Genomic DNA, 19,100 nt, shown 5'->3' with positions numbered 1-19,100 from the left:
GTTTAATCCTAATTCTATTGTTTGGTAACAGGGAACTATAATAAGTTCCAGTAAGGCACCCTGGCAGTTAGTTCTTCAGCAGAGTCACTAGAATGCATTATTGGCTTTCACAGTCATATCAAGAAAGTCTCAGTGCTTGTCATGTATGGGCTTTTTATGATTTCATATCCACTTGTTTATGACTTAAGCAAAGTTGTTTTGATCTAAAGGGTGAATTTATTTACATTGAGGAAGTTATGCAAGGATGATGTCATCAACATCTGCTGTTGTCAGTAAGTACTTAGTAGCTCAGCCATTAATGGGTGCTGCTGGATTGGGTGGAGGGGGGAAGCTAATCTATATGAACAGATGGAAGAACAGCTATCATGTGATGGACATTTAAACTTTAAATACCAAGAATTTATGAGGACTTACCGACAGTGTCTAGTCTGGGCAAGGCTATTCTCTGCTGACTTAAATAGCTCGCTCAAGATGTTAAGATACTTGCAGTTGCTGTAGCCAGTCCACTCTTGGTCCTCTGCAGTGTTAAAACTGTATAGCAGTCTCAGGAAGAGATGGGGCATCTCCTGCCTTAGCAAGGCTACTCCTGGGGTAAACAGTGGTGCAAGCCATATAAGAGTCCCTGGAATAATAACATTTGGAGCAACCCAGCTTGCTTACCAAAATCACTGCTGTCACCTGCTAGCTACATGGCCCAGCAGCAAGGGACCTATGCTGGCAGCTGATATCCATCTTTTAGTTGGAAGGAGTGAGTCTACGGAGAAACAATTCATGGAAAAGTACACCTTTGGACTTTATTTCTTTCATCTTCTCTTTGCAAGAACAATATGTAATCAAGCTATTGTTGGTTTGGAGTATGTTATTTATTTATTGCTTTATTAACAGACAATAATTATCCTGTACTATATTGGCTTGTGAGATATTGTTATTATAAACTACAATTCCCAAAATAAACTTTGTTAAGTAAATTAATGGCAAAGAAAATCTCAGTCTCTGAGCACGATTTACCCAGACAAAACAGCACTCTAAAGCAGGTGGAGGCAAACTACAGTTCACTGGCCAAACCCAACCAACATTCTGTTTTTGTAAATAAAGTTTTATTGGAACACAAACAGGCTACATATACATATTGTCTACAGCTGCTTTCAAGCTATGAAGACAAGTTGGATAATTGTGACCACATGGTCTGTAATTATTTATTATCTGGCTCTACACAGAAAAAGCTTGCTGACCACTGTTCTAAAGCACTGCTACTCAAAAGGTTTGGTCTGTATACCTGAATTGTTTGTTTCTGATCAGAAATGAGATAAGGAGATTATGTGAAAACATAAACCAATTATGCTTCCAAAGTACAATGTTTATTTCATCTACTTTTTTGCCTCATTGCTAGACTTTCTCACTGAAGACTTTACACTCTGGTACAGGTTCCTTTTCTCATAGTGGACAGGTATAAACAGTTCATTGATCAAGAACTTTGAATACCACTACCATAAGTATATAGGGGCAGGAGAAGGAACTAATGAAAGTTCAAAAGGAATTACAGTGTCACTTAGAGTTTTTTTTTTTTTTTTTTGGCATGGTGCTCTAGGATTTTATGGCATTAGTTGATACACTTGGCAACTAATTGAATGAGATTCAGAAAGTGGTCTTTACATAGACTTTCTTTTATCCCTGTTCTTCTAACATTTAAAATACTACAAAAGTCTTCTTTGCTACAGATTTATGTTTCAACAAGACAAAGGATGACAGCTAATAAGTCTCTTTCTCCCCATCTTTTCTTGGGAGAAGAAAAGATAAAAATATTTGCCCCCACCCACAAAATATTCAATAAAATAAGTCAATGATATATTTTGCCTATTTAGCCTCTTCAATTTACTGAGCAGTTAGAAAACTATAATATTAAATTATAATTCTCTTTAGTGGAAGAATTTGTAAAGCAAATCTATCCTCTGTAAATATCAGCAGTTTTTTCCCCTGTACTTTAAATCTTAATTTAAAATAAATCATGCATCAATTAAAGAATACAGAATGAAATTCTACCACTAACTTTAACATGAAATTTCCTTGAACAATACACAATTTTGAAAGGCGCCAAAGGTAATTCGACTCAAGCAGCTTTCTGAAAAATAAAATTATTCAGGGACAGATTTTTATTGCAAATATTTACTCAAAAACTACTATGTACAGCAGAACTTTAATAGCTGTTTAAAATATTTAACATTCAGTGAAACAAAATTTAAGAATTCAAAGCACATTTTAAGAAGTAAAAATGTAGCGTTTAAATAAAAGTTTATTAGTACTTCAAAGCAAACTACTGTTACTCATATTATTCATTTCTACATCTATTATTTTCTATATGATTAAAAAAACTGAAAAATCAATTTAGCAGCCATCTTATGGATAAATTAGGCTAAATACCCCAAACCAAATTTTTACATCCTGCTTTAGGTCCCATGTGAAGTTTCTATTTTACAGTTACAGAAAAAGTCACTTTAACATGGCTGAATTCATGCCAGGACATGTTTTCAGTTTACTGCTTTACAATATCTACGTTATACCATACTTTGGTTTGGTTTCCAGACCATTTTTATGGGTCTATTTCTAAAGAAGATCATTAAAACAATATTAAAAGCGTAACAGCTACAGGAGTTTCAACAATAGGTTTCTACTTTATACAACTAGAACATTAAGGGATTTCTGCACAACTTACATACTGACAAAAAGCACAAATATAAATTTTTATTTTAATAATTTCACTTTCACTGAAAGTTTAAGGTAAGCTTACAGCCTGGCAGGCTAACACTTGTATGGAGGTACACAGATTCAAATATTCTTTTTACATGCTTCTGGCAGTCTGGAATGTTATATTAAATCCAAAATTAAGTCTATGTTCATCCAAATTCTTAGATCAACTAATTTAGCACTCTAAGCATGCCCCATTTACCAGCAACATACGAAGCCTTCATTAACAATGCCAATCAGCTATTATTTTAAGTCAACTATTCCCAGAAGGTATATAGTTTCCAAATCTCTTCCTTTAAGTTAATTGAAAAGGATGTACAGGTATTAAGGACTTTTAGCTTAGGATAGATGGAAATTTCGAAGGCTTTATTAACATAACTAATGTTCTTAATAATCAATTCATAAGGACCACCAAGTTCTATATCCTTGAAAACTGCTGAGACTTTTTCATTGCAAACTTAACTTTCATTAAAATCTTATTCATGTTGTAAAAACTGCTTGGAAATTCATACTAATCATGCTATTAATGGAGAACTGACTCAATAACTTAGGTTGAACATCCAGGTAAAGTGTATAATGACCTCCCTCACATTTTTCTACCTCTGAACTCTGCAACAGTACCACTGAGCTCACCTGATATAGCACTGTTCCAAATGCTCTTACCATTGGTACACTAAAACTTAGAATGACTAATTAATTTCAACTTCTTCTTTCTTTTTCATCTGCCAGGTCTCCTGATGTCTCTGTTGTGCTAAGGCTATTTTCTCCAGGAACATCTGTATGATCAGACACTACTTCATCAGTCTTGGCTGACGGATCACCACTACCTTTGTGAAGAATCTCTGTGGCTTCATACTCAAGTACCTCTGATGGAGTCAAAGGTTCCAAATGAACACTGCCTTGCTCACTAACATCAGAACTGACAGATCCAGGTTCATCTCTTTTCCTCAAAAACTGATCAATGCTAACATCACCAGATGTTAACCGCAAATCCTTAATATTCTTCAAAGATAATCTAGCTTCACTGGCATTACATTCTTCAGTCTGATCACATGCAATGATGTTTTCTGAACTGCGGCACATCTTCAACTTTGTTTCCTGACAAATACGCTCTATTTGCTTTTCTTTTTCCACTTTATCTGCATCAGTAACTGAATCATAACTGAAGACATGCTTTGAGCCAGTTTCCTGGTCTTCAAGACAGGTATCATTTTCCTTATCTGAAACTGACATGCCTTCTTCACTTTTTGTTGTTGATGGGCCTTCAAATAAATGTGCATTACATCCATTTTTTATTTCCTCTGAAGAAGCTTCATCTTGTTTACTGAAAAAAAATAAAGCCATTTATTATCTATTCCTTCATAATACAATGTATTTGAAAAACATTAAAATAAAGACATTTTTTTAAGGAAAGGCACATTTGCCCACCAAAAACGAAAAAAAATTCAGGTCCCCAGTCCTTGCCCTGATGTTAGGTTTAGGAGGTAGCCAAATTCCTAGGCAACAGAGTGAGAAACCTCCATGGTCACATATTAAAAGGAGACTGGATGAGTCTATTCACTGGTTTTAGTCTTAGTTACCATTATTTTTTCTTTTCATATTCTTGCTTGTTTTTAGTTAAAATGTAAGTGCTCTTATTAGTTTGTAAAAGTACTTTAAATAAAGAATGAATATATGTAGAAGAAAACCTAGGTTTTTTTAGGCTTAGAGTTTCTTTCCCTATGTGAAATCAAGTTAGTATTCACAAACATTTCCCTGATTTTTAATTTTTTCCCTAGTTTAAAAAGCATAAACACATGCCTAAAATATGTAAATATAAAACAGGCACACTTATATGTGCCTCTGTGTTTACTTTTATCCTTGTATGTTAACAGAAATTATTTATTGAGTCATAAAACATTAGAAACAGAAAATTTTATTACAGGATATTGAATATATTACTCTGTGCTACATAGTAGGATCTTGTTTATCTATTTTATATATAGTATTTTGTATCTGCTAATTCCAAACTCTTAATTTATCCCTCTCCCATCTGTTTTCTCCATTGGTAAGCATATGTTTGTTTTCTATGTCTGTGAGTCTTAGAGAAGATTTCCAAGAGGATGTCAAGCCTCTCCTGTAGACATAACAATGCTTATTTCAACAAAAAGAAATTTAACAACTACCCTTATTTCTTAAATTAATTGACCTGGAATTTAGACTTTTTCCTAATGAATTGCTCAAATATCAAAGCAACTGTTATCAGAGAATCACCTATTATTTACTAAATTATATTTATAAGGCTGTTTCTCTGTTACTTGTTTTGCTGTGACGTGTCTTTAGACTGTTACAGGCCAATGCCATCCAGTTTTATAAGAGTTATAGATTAACACTGTACTTTATTATCTAATAGGTCAAATTACATCCTACTATTCTTCTCCCCAAATTAATATTTGAAAATGTAAAAGATATTTGTACAAGGATGCTCATTAAAACAATGTTTAAAATAGTGAATACAGAAACAACCTAATATCTAACAGAACCATGATTTTTAAAATTATGGTATTAATAAATCAAAAAATATGAATATTGCTTTAAACACTGCTGGTTTCCAAACCAAATCCTATCTGGATTTTCAAATGAATGTTCATTAATCATAAACTAATTTGGAAAATGATCTAAGTTACTAGTATATTATTTTCTATCTCAGTAAATTTTGTTTTTCTTCCAAGTCTTCTAAATAGATCCTGTGCATTTCTCATTTTGATATTATTGTGGATTAACTCTTTTATCCATTATATTTTGTAATCAGATGGTATTTGTATGTTGGAAGAATTCTGAATATTACACCAAGCTACTTTAATTAATACTCTCATTAACTTCAATAATTCTTAGTTTATCATCTTGGATCTTAAAGCTCAATTACATCATCTTCCAAAAATTATATTTCCCTCATTTAAATTTGTAAAATTCTTATTTTTATTGAACTAACTCCAATTTACAAAAAATGTTAAAGAATACAGAGGTGACTAGTCAGCTTTTCCAAATTCTTAGTTGAAGTCTTGCTGACTTTTCCCATCCAGATTTCTAGTAAAAAGGCTAAGTGATGAGGGGGTTAGATTATTTTTCTAGTGAAGTCTAAGAAACATCTTTGGAAGGCCTTACTCCATAATTTTCTTTTTTAGGGGTAATAGATTAATCATCTTATCAGTTTAACAAACAACATACTATAAAACACAGCATAAAGAAGGAAGTAGGGAAATTACTTAAGTCAAAAACAGCTGTATTTGGAATGAAGTTCTAATTAGAATGTTGGATCCTTTTTTTGCTAAAAAAGACTGTAAAATCTGTGTTCTGTAATGCTGTACTTGAACATTAAATTTTTAAAAACCAGTCCCTGAATTTTGGAACTTTTATGTTGAGATCCCACCATAGAAGTAGATTTATAGCTTTTTGAAAATACTTCAAAAATAAGATTTTTAAATTACCTATTCACAATAATTGTCACCATCTTATAACCTGTAGCATCTCATAACTATTTTCGTTTAACAAAGGCAATTAAAATCTGCTAACATTTTATTTACTTATAACTACTTCAAAAAATTTTTAAAGTATGCTGCATGTTTAAAAAACTTCAATTCAAAACCAAGGATCCACAGGATATTTTTGTTGTATTAAAATTTGAAATATTGATTTTAGTTAGGGCATTACTAAAAGGAATACCACATACAAAAATTTTTTTTGCCTTTTTTGTCTTTTTAGGGCCTCACCCGCAGCATATAGAGGTTCCCAGGCTAGCGGTCTAATCGGAGCTGTTGCCAGAGCCACAGCAACGTGGAATCCGAGCCGCGTCTGCGACCTACACCACAGCTCATGGCAACGCCAGATCCTCAACTCACTGAGCAAGGCCAGGGATAGAACCCGCCAACGTTATGGTTCCTAGTTGGATTCATTTCCACTGCGCCACGATGGGAACTCCCCATATACAAAATTTAAATAGCCCTTTGCCAATTAACTAAACTAACACAGCTCAAGTTTCATTTTACATACATGAATTTCAAGAGATTCGATTTTCTCTGTATTTACCTTTCAGAACTTGATGTTTCTGTTTCTCCTTCAGCCATGTTAGGTCTTGCAATTTCCTGAAATGATTAATAATATTTTTTCTTTTTATATTCATAAGTAAGCTTAAACTACTTTTTATTATACTAAACTCTCTAGATAAAAAGAACTTAAGTGTGTAGCCTAGCATACTAAAGAAATAGGAAAACAGTTCCTTAATTTAAAGTATATATTTCTCATAATTAAAAGCAGTATTTTAAAAATTGTTTCCTAAAAATCTATAAGAATTTCAGTACACCAAAAGTTTCTGAATCAAGGATATGAAAGTTATCCTGTTATAATAATATCTGCTTTCCTTTGACTCTTTCAAATATGGGCCATAATTATAATTACTTGACTAGAAAACTAGTAGAACACATCCTGAATATGAATAAATGTCATCCACAGTATTTTATACACATATTAAATACAGGTACTTAAAACATTTCTGAAATTATTATTTTAATTTGGAGCCATGGTAACCCTTTCAATGTTAAACCAGGTGATACTAAAAAAGAGACAAATTAAATATTTCATTTATTTAAAAAGTTATGGAGAGGAGAGAATACAACAAAATTTCAGTAAGCCAGAGGGCAGCCTTACAGATTATAACTATTAGCAATTATTGAGCAAATGTGATGAATGAGGCAGCATGTTAAGAACTTTATCTCATTTCTTCCTCAAGTTAAATACCATAAACTCCATTTTCACAAATGAGAATAAAGACTACATGGGTTAAGTGGAAAACCCAAGGCAATATCATAGTAAGTGGTGAAGTTCAAACCTAGGTCCAGCTCTTACCCACTACAGTGACAGACCTGAGCCTGTGAAAACCATGGTGTATTAATCATATATATGTATTACCTCACTCTCCAAAAACTCTGCTAAAATGAGGGAAAAATATAAAACATTTTTATTCTAGGAGTTCCCGTCATGGCTCAGTGGTTAACGAATCCGACTAGGAACCATGAGGTTGTGGGTTCGATCCATGGCCTTCCTCAGTGGGTTAAGGATCTGGCGTTGCTGTGAGCTATGGTGTAGGTTACAGACACAGCTCAGACCCCGCATTTCTGTGGCTCTGGTGTAGGCCAGCAGCTCCAGCTCCAATTCGACCCCTAGCCTGGGAACCTCCATATTCCGCGGGAGTGGTCCAAGAAAAATGGCAAAAAGACGGAAAAAAAAAAACATTTTCATTCTAAAGATCAATTAAACATCAAAGGATATTAACTGTCAAAAATATTTCAACAAATTTTTACATGGAAACTGGGTAGAGGAATGGAAATTGACCTCACACTGTATAGAAGTTCCAACTAAATGTCTAGGTAGGGGAGTGCAAGGGGAAGAGAATCAATATGCCCAGAGAACATAAGAGATCTGGTACTTGGAGAAATTGAGTAAAATATCCAGCACATAAAAAGTAAAAGTGAAACATGAGTACAACTAAGAAATCTAAATGCTCTTTCCCCAACTTACACAACCGGTACCTATCCTTTACTACCAAAGCTTAACTCTGAACTGGAAATAGTATAGATGTGTGAACACCAGGGATAGCAAAGGGCAAGCATGAAGTACTGAAAGAAAACAGAAAAATTTAGTAAAGGTCCATAAACTGAATAAAGGAACCTACAATTATCTCTCCATTTGGCTCCCAGAATGCAACCAGTCACCCAGCTGGAATCTAGAAGATTCCTCTTTGGACAAAATTATCAGTCTCAAAGACTGAGAGCACCTTCCCCACCAAAGGATCAGTCAGTTCAGCATCAGATTTTCCTGTTCTGAAGTCTAAACAATCACCATGCAGACTGTGCAGGTTGTATAACACACTAATGAAACAGGCAACTGTGCATAAAGCACTGCTATTGCACACTGAAAACACCTGGATCTGTGATTGAGTTGCAAGCTGAACTTAGCCACATTTTTTTCATGGAACAGAATTATTTTAAAGAATGACTATCAAACTATGAATATTTAGACTTGAATATTTAGAAGACATTTTCTTCAAAATTGACAAAGTGAACATGTCACATCAAAGGAAACAACAAACAGTATTTATTGCCAGTAATAACATTCAAGGAAAACAGAATAGCCATCATTTAAAAGTCCACAAATAACAAATGCTAGAGAGAGTGTGGAGAAAAGGGAACCCTCCTACACTGTTGGTGGGAATGTAAATTGGTACAACCACTATGGAAAATGTATGTAGGTACCACAGAAAACTAAATATAGAACTAGCACATGACTTGGCAATCCCACTCTTGGGCATATATCCGGCCAAAACTTTCCTTGAAAAAGACACATGCACCTGTATGTTCATTGCAGCACTATTCATAATAGCCAAGACATGGAAACAAACCAAATGTCCATGATAGATGATTGGATTAGGAAGATGTGGTGTATATACACAATGGAATACTACTCAGCCATAAAAAAGAACAAAATAATGCCATTTGCAGCAACATGGATGGAGCTAGCAACTCTCATACTAAGGAAGTCAGAAAGAGAAAGACAAATACCAGAAGATACCACTTATATCTGGAATCTAGTATATGACACAAATGAACCTTTCCACAAAAATGAAACGCATGGACTTGGAGAACAGACTTGTGGTTGCCAAGAGGGAGGGAATGGGATGAACTGGGAATCTGGGGTTAATAGATGCAAACTCTTGCCTTTGGAATGGATAAGCAATGAGATCCTGCTATATAGCACTGGGAACTATATCTAGTCACTTATGATGGAGCATGATGGAGGATAATGTGAAAAAAAAGAATATGTACATCTATGTGTAACTGGGTCATTGCTGTACAGTAGAAAATTGACAGAAAACTAAACCAGCTATATGGGAAAAAATAAAAATCACTAAAAAAACTAAATGCAATATATGCTTTTGAACTTCCTTTTGTTAGAAGGAATATTATTGTGACCACTGGAGAAACTTGAATGGTGTTTGTAGATTAAACAGTAGGAATGTGTGAATTTTAATTTGTTGGCAACAGAATTCTTTGTACTGTGTTTGAAATTTTCAAAAAAGAAAATCATGGACTTGGAGAATAGACTTGTGGTAGCCAAGGGGGAGGAGGAGGGAGTGGGATGGATGGGGAGCTTGGGGTTAATAGATGCAGACTATTGCCTTTGGAATGGATTAGCAATGAGATCCTGCTGTGTAGCCCTGCGACCTATGTCTAGTCACTCATGATGGAGCATGATAATGTGAGAAAAAAGAATGTATACATGTATGCGTAACTGGGTCACCATGCTGTACAGTAGGAAAAAATAATGTATTGGGGAAATAAAAAAAAATTAAATGACACTTCTCCAGTGGGGAGGAATAAATAAATATAAAAATAAAATAAACAAAATAAATTTTAGGATAATTCGTATCTACTATTCATGAGATTAATGTTAATATTAATGAATGTGATTACTTGATAATATATAATGAAACATATCAACACTTAGAAGATCTATATAACTTGTGAACCAATATATTCCAAATGACTAAAGTATGATGTTATAAAATCATGCATGGATAAAAAATCCAATCAAAGTGTATCACAGAACAATAGATTTTAATGTAACAAAGAACAAAAAAATTCAGTGATATGGAGTCAGGTTCCACACTGCAACAAATCTTTAAGAAAACTTCCATTGTCTACATTTAATATCATAAAAAAGAACAATAATCACTATTATCTGAAAAGATTCTTTAAGTACTAAATGAGGCTGGATATTATTCAGATATTTCAACCAAAATAACATCACAACACTCTGAATGCAGAAATATAGAATTCATTTTTCTTCTATTTAACTAGATATTAAAGAGATATCAAAAGTCCAAAACAATTCATTCTTCTAAGAAAAATTTTGGTCGTGACAAATAGTTATTTTTCAGAAAAATATATCATTTATGTATTTTAAGTAACATTATTTTAAAAATTTCATATTTTCAATTTCTACTACAGTAAACATCAATAAATTTTGAGAGTACAAAGAAGTACATATAAATATACTAGGCATATATAAATGCACTCTGTGGAGGGCTGCAGTGCACAACCTGTATGGCTATGTGAGGTGGCCCTATCCCTACCCAAACACAAGGTTTTCAATGAACTTTTTCATGCTTTACTTTTTAATATGTATGCACAGCCAAGGATCACACACAAGTGAAGACATCCTTTACATCAGAAAGTTCACAATAAACAAGAGAATAAAGAAAGAGACTAGGAGACATCAGAGATTTTTCTGGGACCAAAAGAAATATATATATATATATATATATATATATATATATATATATATATTTAATATCCCTGGAGAGGTATGAGATGCTATTATACTCGCTAAATAAAAACAAAAAAGTATGAAAAAAATTGAAGAAAAAATTAAAGAGCAATTCAAAATTAAATATGTGGTAACTAAAATAAGTAATTAAGTTTAGAAACTCTGTTTTGAAAGACTGAATGAAAAGACAAAAAGATGGAAGGCAAGAAAGAAAATGCCACACAATCAGGGGAATTAGGGCAGGAAGTATAGTGTCAGATCAATTGGAGTTTCAAAAAAAGAGAGAGAAAGGGAGAGACATAGAGAACGGAGAAATAAAAGTCAAAATTTACCAAAGAAATAATACAATAACTTAAATAGCATCAGACTTTAAAAAATACTTACAAAAATGCATAGGAAAAATGTTTTCTCTGTACTTCAGTTAAACCATCATTAGGTAAAATAGTTTTAAATTTACAGGAAGTGAGAAAAGGTGCAACCCTTCTGCAGAAGTTGTTAGAGGACTTTTTATCAAAATAAGGAGTGAAACAAGAAAAGAGGAACTCACAGTTCAGGAAACAGGGCATCCAACACAAGAAAGTGCTCAGGGAAAATCCTGATACAACAATCTGCATTGGAGTTCCCACTGTGGCACAGTGGGTTAATGATCTGGCATTGTCTCTGTGGCAGCACAGGTTCAATTCCTAGCCTGGTGCAGTGGCTTAAGGATCTAGAACACAGCTGTGGCTCAGACTGATTACATGGCTTAGGAACTTTCATATACTATGGGTGCAGCCAAAAAGAAAAAAACAAAAAACAAAACAAAAAAACTATGCATCAAGCTTAGAGAGCAACTAGTTTAAATTGATGCAGATCGGAGAGATCTCCAGACCCTCCAACAAATTTTCTTTTGATGTGCGTGAACATTTGGAAAACATACTTACAAATAGACAGATCACAGGATTTTAGAAAACAGCTTTATGTGCATGGAAAACTAAACAAATCAGTAAAAATATAGTTTTACCTCAGAAAAATAAAATGAAGTATAGGAAAGGAAATCGTAGTATACTTCCTGGCTCATTATACATAATGGTCTCAAAAATTATAATGTTAACTATGCTGAGATCAGTGCTATGCCAAGCCATATAGGAATGAGAGATAAAATACACATAAAATTTACCATCTTAATTGTATAGTTCTGTGGTATTAAACACATTCACATTGTTATGCGGCCATTATTACCATCCATCCACATAAAGTTCTTCATCTTGTAAAACTGAAACTCTATACCCATTAAACAATAACTCCTCATTCTTCCCTGCTGCCAGCCTCTGGCAACCACCACTACTTTCTTTTTGTGACTGCTCTAAGTACTTGATATAAATGAAATCATATATTATCTTCCTATAACTAGCTTATTTCATTAGCAAAATGTCCTCATAGTTCATCCATATTGCAGCATTCCATTCCTTCTCATGGCTGAATGTTTCATGGTGTGTACATAATACATTTTGCTTATCCATTCATCTATTGATGGACATGGTTTACTTCCATGTTTTAGCTAAGATCAATCATGCTTCTATGAAAATATGTGTACAAATATCTCTTCTGCTCTGATTTCAGTTCTTTTGGATATACCCAATAGTGGAACTGCTGGATCATATAATTTTTTCAAGAAACTGCCATACTGCTTTCTACAATGGCTGTACCATTTTTCAATCCTACCAACAATGCACAAGGGCTCTAATTTCTCCACATGATCCTTAATATGTTTTCCGTTCGGGATTTTTTCTTTTTGATAGTAGCCATCTTAATGGGTGTGAGGTGGTATCTCACTGTAGTTTTTGATTTGCATTTCTCTAATGATTAGTGATGCTGCACATCTTTCATATGCTTACTGGCCATTCACATATCTTCTTTCTAGACATGTCTAAGTCCTTGGTGAATTTCTGAATTGGGCTATTTTTATTGTTACTGAGTTTTAGAAGTTTGCTATATATTATGGATATTAATCCCTTATCAGATATATGATTTGCAAATATTTTATGCCATTCTATGCATTGCATTTTTATTCTCTGGATAGTAAATTTTGCTTGTCTTTTTAGGGCAACACCTGCAGAACATGGAGGTTCTTGGGCTACAGGTCACAGCCACAGCCACACAGGATCTGAGCCACGTCTGTGACCTATACCATAGCTCATGGAAAACTGGATCCTTAACCCACTGAGAAAGGCCAGGAATCGAAACTGCGTCCTCATGGATGCTAGTCAGAGTCCACTGAGCCATGATGGGAACTCCTCTGGACAGTACATTCGATGAACAAAATTTTTAAATTTGTACAATCTATTTTTTCTTTCATTAACTGTTCTTTTGGTATAATACTCTCCAAAATCACTGCAAATTTCAATGATGTGAAGCTTACGTCTGATGACGTAAAATGAGAATTTTATCATTTTAGGTCTTACATTTAAATCCATCATTTTTGGAGTCCCCATTGTGGCTCAGTGGTTCACAAATCTGACTAGGAACCATGTGGTTGTGGGTTCGATCCCTGACCTTGCTCAGTGGGTTAAGGATCTGGCATTGCTGTGAGCTGTGGGGTAGGTCAAAGACGCAGCTTGGATCCTGCGTTGCTGTGGCCGTGGTGTAGGCCGGCGGCTATAGATCCAATTAGACCCCTGGCCTGGGAACCCCCATATGCCATGGGTGTGGCCCCAGAAAAGACAAAAAGGCAAAAATAAATAAATAAATACATAAAGCCATCATTTTGAGGTAATGTTTAAATATAATGCTGGGTAAAAGTCCAACTTAATTCTTTTGCGTGTGGATATCCAGGAAGCATCATTCTTTGAAAAGACTGTCCTTTTCCCATTGGTCTTGGCCCTCTCATAAAAATCATTTGACCATATATATAAAGGTTTATTTCTGGGCTCTCTATTCTATTCTACTGATCTACAGGTCTGTCTTTACCCCAGTACCACACTGCTTTGTTTAATGTAGCTTTGCTGTAAATTTTAAAACCAGAATGTTTTAGTCCTGTAGTTTGCCCTGCTTTATCAAAGTTGTTGTGGCTATTTGAAGTACCCTGAGATGCCATATACATTTTAGGATGAGTTTTTTCTATTTCTGCAAAAAACATCTTTGTGATTTTTGTAGGGATTCCAATAAACCTGTAGGTTGCTTTGGGCAGTATTGGCATTTTAACATTGTCTTCTAATCCATGAATGTGGGTTCACTTTCTGTTTATGTCTTTTATCTAATTTCTTTCAGCAAGGTTTTATAGTTTCATTTTTTTTGTCTCTTTAATTCCTACTTTATTTTTTATTCTATTGAAAATTGTGCTTTTTTGTAATTTCCTTTTCAGATTGTTGTGTACAGTAATAAAACTGATTTTTGCATTGACTTTGTATCTTACTACTTTACTGAATGAATTTTAGTTCTAATAGGGTTTTTGTGTGGAATCTTTAGGGTTTCCACATAAAATGGTATCTTCTAATAGATCATTTTACTTATTTTCCAATTTGCATGTCATTTCTTTCTTTATTGAGTAATTGCTCTGGCTAGAATTTCCAGTACTATGATGAAAAGTAGTAGTGAAAGTGGGCATCCTTGCCTAGTTCTTGATCTTAAAGGAAAATCTTTTAGCCTCTTACCATTGCGTATGATGTTTGCTGTGGGTTTTTCTTACATTGTGTATAAAAAGCCAATATGCTGTGGCTTTATTATGTTGAGGTACTTTCCTTCTATTCCTAGGTAGCCTGTTAAGCATTTTCACCTGAATTCTGTCAAATGCATTTTCTGCATCAACTGAAGTGATAATGTGGGTTTTTTAACTTCCTTTTGTTGACGTGGCCTATAACACTGAATAATTTTCCTTTAATTAAAACATTCTTGCATTCCAGGAATGAATCCTATTTGCTCATGGCCTATAATCCTTTTAATATGTTGTTGAATTCTGTTTGCTTAGTGTTTTGTAAAGGATACTTGCATCAATGTTTATAAGAGACACTGATCTTTAGTTTTGTCTTCTTGTAGGTCTCTGTCTGGCTTTGGTCATGGTGATGCTGGCCTCACAGAATGAGTGAGGAAGTGTACCTTCATTCTCAATTTTGGAAAAGTTTGAAAGAATTGATTTTAGTTCTTATTTAGATGTTTGGAAGAATTCACTAGGGAAAATGATCAGGTCAAGCACTTTTCTTTGTTGAAAGACTTGATTACTGATTCACTCTCCTTCCTAGTTATGAGTCTATTCAAATCTTCTATTTATTCATGATTTAGTCTTAATGGGTTTTGAGTTTCTAGTAATTTGTCCATTTCATGTAAATTATCCAATTTGCTAGCATACAGTTCAGTATTCTTATGATTTTTATTTCTATAGAATTTGTAATAATGTATCTGTTTCATTTCTAATCTTTTTTCTTTCTAAATCCTTCTAGCTAAAGGTTTGTCAATTTTTGTTTATCTTTGCAATGAACCAACTTTTAGTTTCATTAGTTTTCTCTATTGCTTTTCTATTCTCTATTTCATTTATTTCTGCATTAATCTTATTTCTTTTCTTCTGCAAGCTTTGGGTTTAGTTTGTCCTTTTTTCTACTTCCTGAGGTTGCACAATTAGGTTGTTGCTTAGAGATCTTTTTTTTTTCCCCCTTTTTACAGCCACACCTGCAGCATATCAAAGTTCCTGGGCCAGAGGTCAAAAAGCAGCTGCAGCTGCAGCCTAGGCCACAGCAATACAAGAACCACGCCCCATCTACAACCCATGCTGCAGCTTCTGGCAATGCCAGATCACCAACCCATTAGGCAAGGCCAGGGATAGAACATGTATCCTTACAGAAACAAGGCTGGGTCCTTAAGCCACTGAGCCATAATGGGAACTCCAAGATCTCTCATTTGTTAACATAAGCATTTACAGACATATAATTTTCCCTTTAGCATCATTTTCATTTTGTTTCAGATGTTGTATTTTTTATTTCATTCTTATCTAAGTATTTTCTAATTTCCCTTGTGATTTTTCTTTAATCCATTGGTTTGTGGTTTTTGTTTAAATTTTTTTTGTCTTTTTAGGGCTGCACTCACAAACAAGGGAGGTTCCCAGGCTAGGGGTCAAATTGGAGCTGTAGCTGCTGGCCTAAGCCACAGCCACAGCAACACCAGATCTGAGCCACGACTATGACCTACACCACAACTCATGGCAATGTCAGATCCTAACCCACTGAGCGAGGCCAGGTATTGAACCCACATCCTCATGAATATTAGTTGGGTTCGTAAACTGCTGAACCACAACAGGAACTCCCATTGGTTGTTTTAAAGTGTGTTGTTTTATTCCTAAAATCTGGTGAAGTTTTCAGTTTTCCTTTTATTGTTGATTTCTAATTTCATTCTGATGATATCAGAGAAAATGACTGTCAATGGCATCTATCTTTTAAAATTTATTCAGACTTAATTTGTGGCTAACTGTGTGGTCTATTCTGGAAAATGTCCCATGTGCACTTAAAAAGAATGTGTATTTTGTCATCTGCAAAATCTAGTAGGTTTATTAAATCTTCTAGTTCCTTGTCTTATGTCTGATTGTTCTATTAATTATTATGAGCAGGGTACTGAAGTCTCCAACCGTCAATGTAGAATCGTCTATTTTTCCCTTCAATTCTGTCAGTTTTTGCTTCATATATTTCATTTTTGATCGTCTGTCATTAGGTGTGTAAATGTTTATAATTCTTATAGCTTCTTGCTACATTAAACTTTTTACTATATAATGTCCTTTTTTTCCTTTGTGATTTAAGTCTATTTTGTCTGATATTAGTAAAGCCATCAACGCTCACTTTTGATTACTATTTGCCATGGATTATCTACTTCATCCTTTCATTTTAAGCTTGTGTCTTTGAATTTCGAGTGGGTCTCTTACAGATAGCATGTAATTGGTTCATGTGTTTTTAGCTACTCTGTCAACCTCTACCTTTTGATTGAGATGTTTAACCCATGAAGACTTAAACTAATTACTGATCAGGAGGGACTTATTTTGTCTTTGTGCTATTTGCTTTCTGTATGTATTATAACTTTTTTGGCTCTCATTTCCTGCACCACTGACTTCTCCGTTTAGTTGATTTTTTATAGCAAAATGTTTAAATTCCTTTCTCATTTCCCTTTGTATATGTTCTACAGCTATTTTCTTTGTGGTTACTTTGAGAATTATATTTAACATCTTAAAATTATAACCCTCCAAGTTGAATTTGTAGCGGCAAACTTCAATAACATACAAAAATTCTGTTCCTTTATACTTCCATTCCCCACTCCTTTTGGTTGCTGATGTCACAAAATTACATCTTTATTTATTATGTACCCAGATATAAACTAATAATTATTTTAAATGCATTAGTCCCCTAAATTGTGTAGAAAACAAGGTCTGAAATTATAAACCAAAGTTACAGTAATACTAAATTTTATTACACTAAGTTTTTTTAAAAATGTATTCATCTCTTACCTCAAGTACAAAAAATACAGCTACAAACCACTGTTACAAAATACTAACTTTTATAATTGCCCATCCACTTACCTTTATTGAGATCTTTACTTTGCCACAGAGCTTTGAGTTATCATGCACTGTCCTTTCATTTCACCATGCAGGAAATGAAAGTATTTCTTGCAGGGCAGATCTAGTGGTCACAAACTCTGTTTTGTTTATGTGGGAATGTTTTAATTTCTACCTTTTGAAGGACAGTATTGCTGGATATAGGATTCTTGAGTTTTTTCACTTAGCTCTTTGAATACATCACCTCACTGCTTCTTGGCTTCCAAAATACCTGAGGAGAAATCTGTGGATAATTTTACTGAGAACCCCTCATATGTGACAAGCCACTTCTTTCTTGCTTTCAAGATTCTCGATCTTTTGAAAGCTTGATTATAATATGTCTCAGTGTGGAACTCTTTGGCTTCCTCTCGCTTGGAATTCACTGTGCTTTCTGAATGTTTAATCACGTATTTCATTAAATTTGGGAAGTTTGTAGTCATCATTTCTTCAAATATTCTACCTCTTCCTTTCTCTTTTCCTTCTGGGACTCTCATGATGTGTATATTGGTCTGCTTAATGATGTCCTATAGCCCCCTTAGACTCTGTTCACTTTTCTTCAATCTGTTATCTCTTTTCCTCAAACTCAGTAATTTTCATTGTCTCTTCAAGTTTGCTGTTTCTTTCTTCTATCTGCTCAAATTTGCCTTTGAATCCCTCCAGTGAATTTTTCATTTTCAGTTATTGCACTTTTCATCTTCAGAATTTTTCTTTGTAAGTTTTCTATTCCTTTATTTATATTTCCATTTGTTCATATACTGTTTTCTTGACTTTCTCCACACATTCCTTTTGTTCTTTGGACATCTTTAAGACAGATGTTTTAAAGTTTTTGTCTAATATATCTGCCATTATGTTCTTTTCAGGAACAGTTTCTGATTTTTTTTCTTTTGAATGGGCCACAACTTGTCTGTTTCTTTTTGTGTGTGACTTTTTTTTTTTTTTTTTTTGCTGAACACTGGACAGTTGAATCTAATAATGTAGTAATTCTGAGAATCAGATTTTCCCCCTTCCTCAGCATTTTCTAGTTTTATTTTTATTTTTATTGTTGTAGGCTGTATCTGTTCCCAGATCAGCCTGAGATGTAAAGTTAGGGTCCTCTAATGTTTTTACTCAGCCTTTCCCTGCACATGTGCAATTGCTGTCTAACTTTACCCATATATAGTTGCTTTTGAATGTTCCAATTTTTAACATCTGGCTCCTGAAAGGGAGGAAAGTGACCAATAAAGAGAGAAAAAGGGCTGTCCACTCAAATTCCTTGGAAGTTACCTCAGCTGTAGGGGGAGTGGCTTGAAACAATGGAGGGGCAACAATACGGTGCCCACTTTTTTGCCTGCAACTCTGTGTTAAGAAGCAGTGATCAATGATAATAGCACAGATTTCCAGTATCTGAAGGACAAGATCTTTTTTTGCCCACCCTGGCTCTCATAAGTTGTGTGCAAGCTGCTCCAGTAACATG

At 34.2% G+C, this 19,100-nt stretch overlaps 1 protein-coding gene across 3 annotated transcripts in view; it reads right to left on the bottom strand.

Moving 5' to 3' along the window:
• Positions 1-1,075: 1,075 nt before the first annotated feature.
• The window catches only part of ZNF280D (zinc finger protein 280D), a 124,300-nt gene continuing 106,275 nt past the window's right edge, over positions 1,076-19,100 (bottom strand). For 2 of the 3 annotated variants that reach the window (XM_047766272.1, XM_047766273.1), the window contains 2 exons: positions 6,808-6,863; positions 1,076-4,066 (listed from right to left, as the gene is read on the bottom strand). In XM_047766272.1, coding sequence (XP_047622228.1) covers positions 3,442-4,066; positions 6,808-6,863 — 681 coding nt within the window. In that variant the 3' untranslated portion in view covers positions 1,076-3,441. The remainder of the gene's footprint in view (positions 4,067-6,807; positions 6,864-19,100) is intronic. The other variant, XR_007133084.1, reaches the window with a different exon arrangement.

The sequence above is a fragment of the Phacochoerus africanus genome, chromosome 2 (genome assembly GCF_016906955.1).
Source record: "Phacochoerus africanus isolate WHEZ1 chromosome 2, ROS_Pafr_v1, whole genome shotgun sequence".
Classification (NCBI taxonomy): Eukaryota; Metazoa; Chordata; class Mammalia; order Artiodactyla; family Suidae; genus Phacochoerus; species Phacochoerus africanus.
This window is presented reverse-complemented; position numbering and strand designations above follow the sequence as displayed.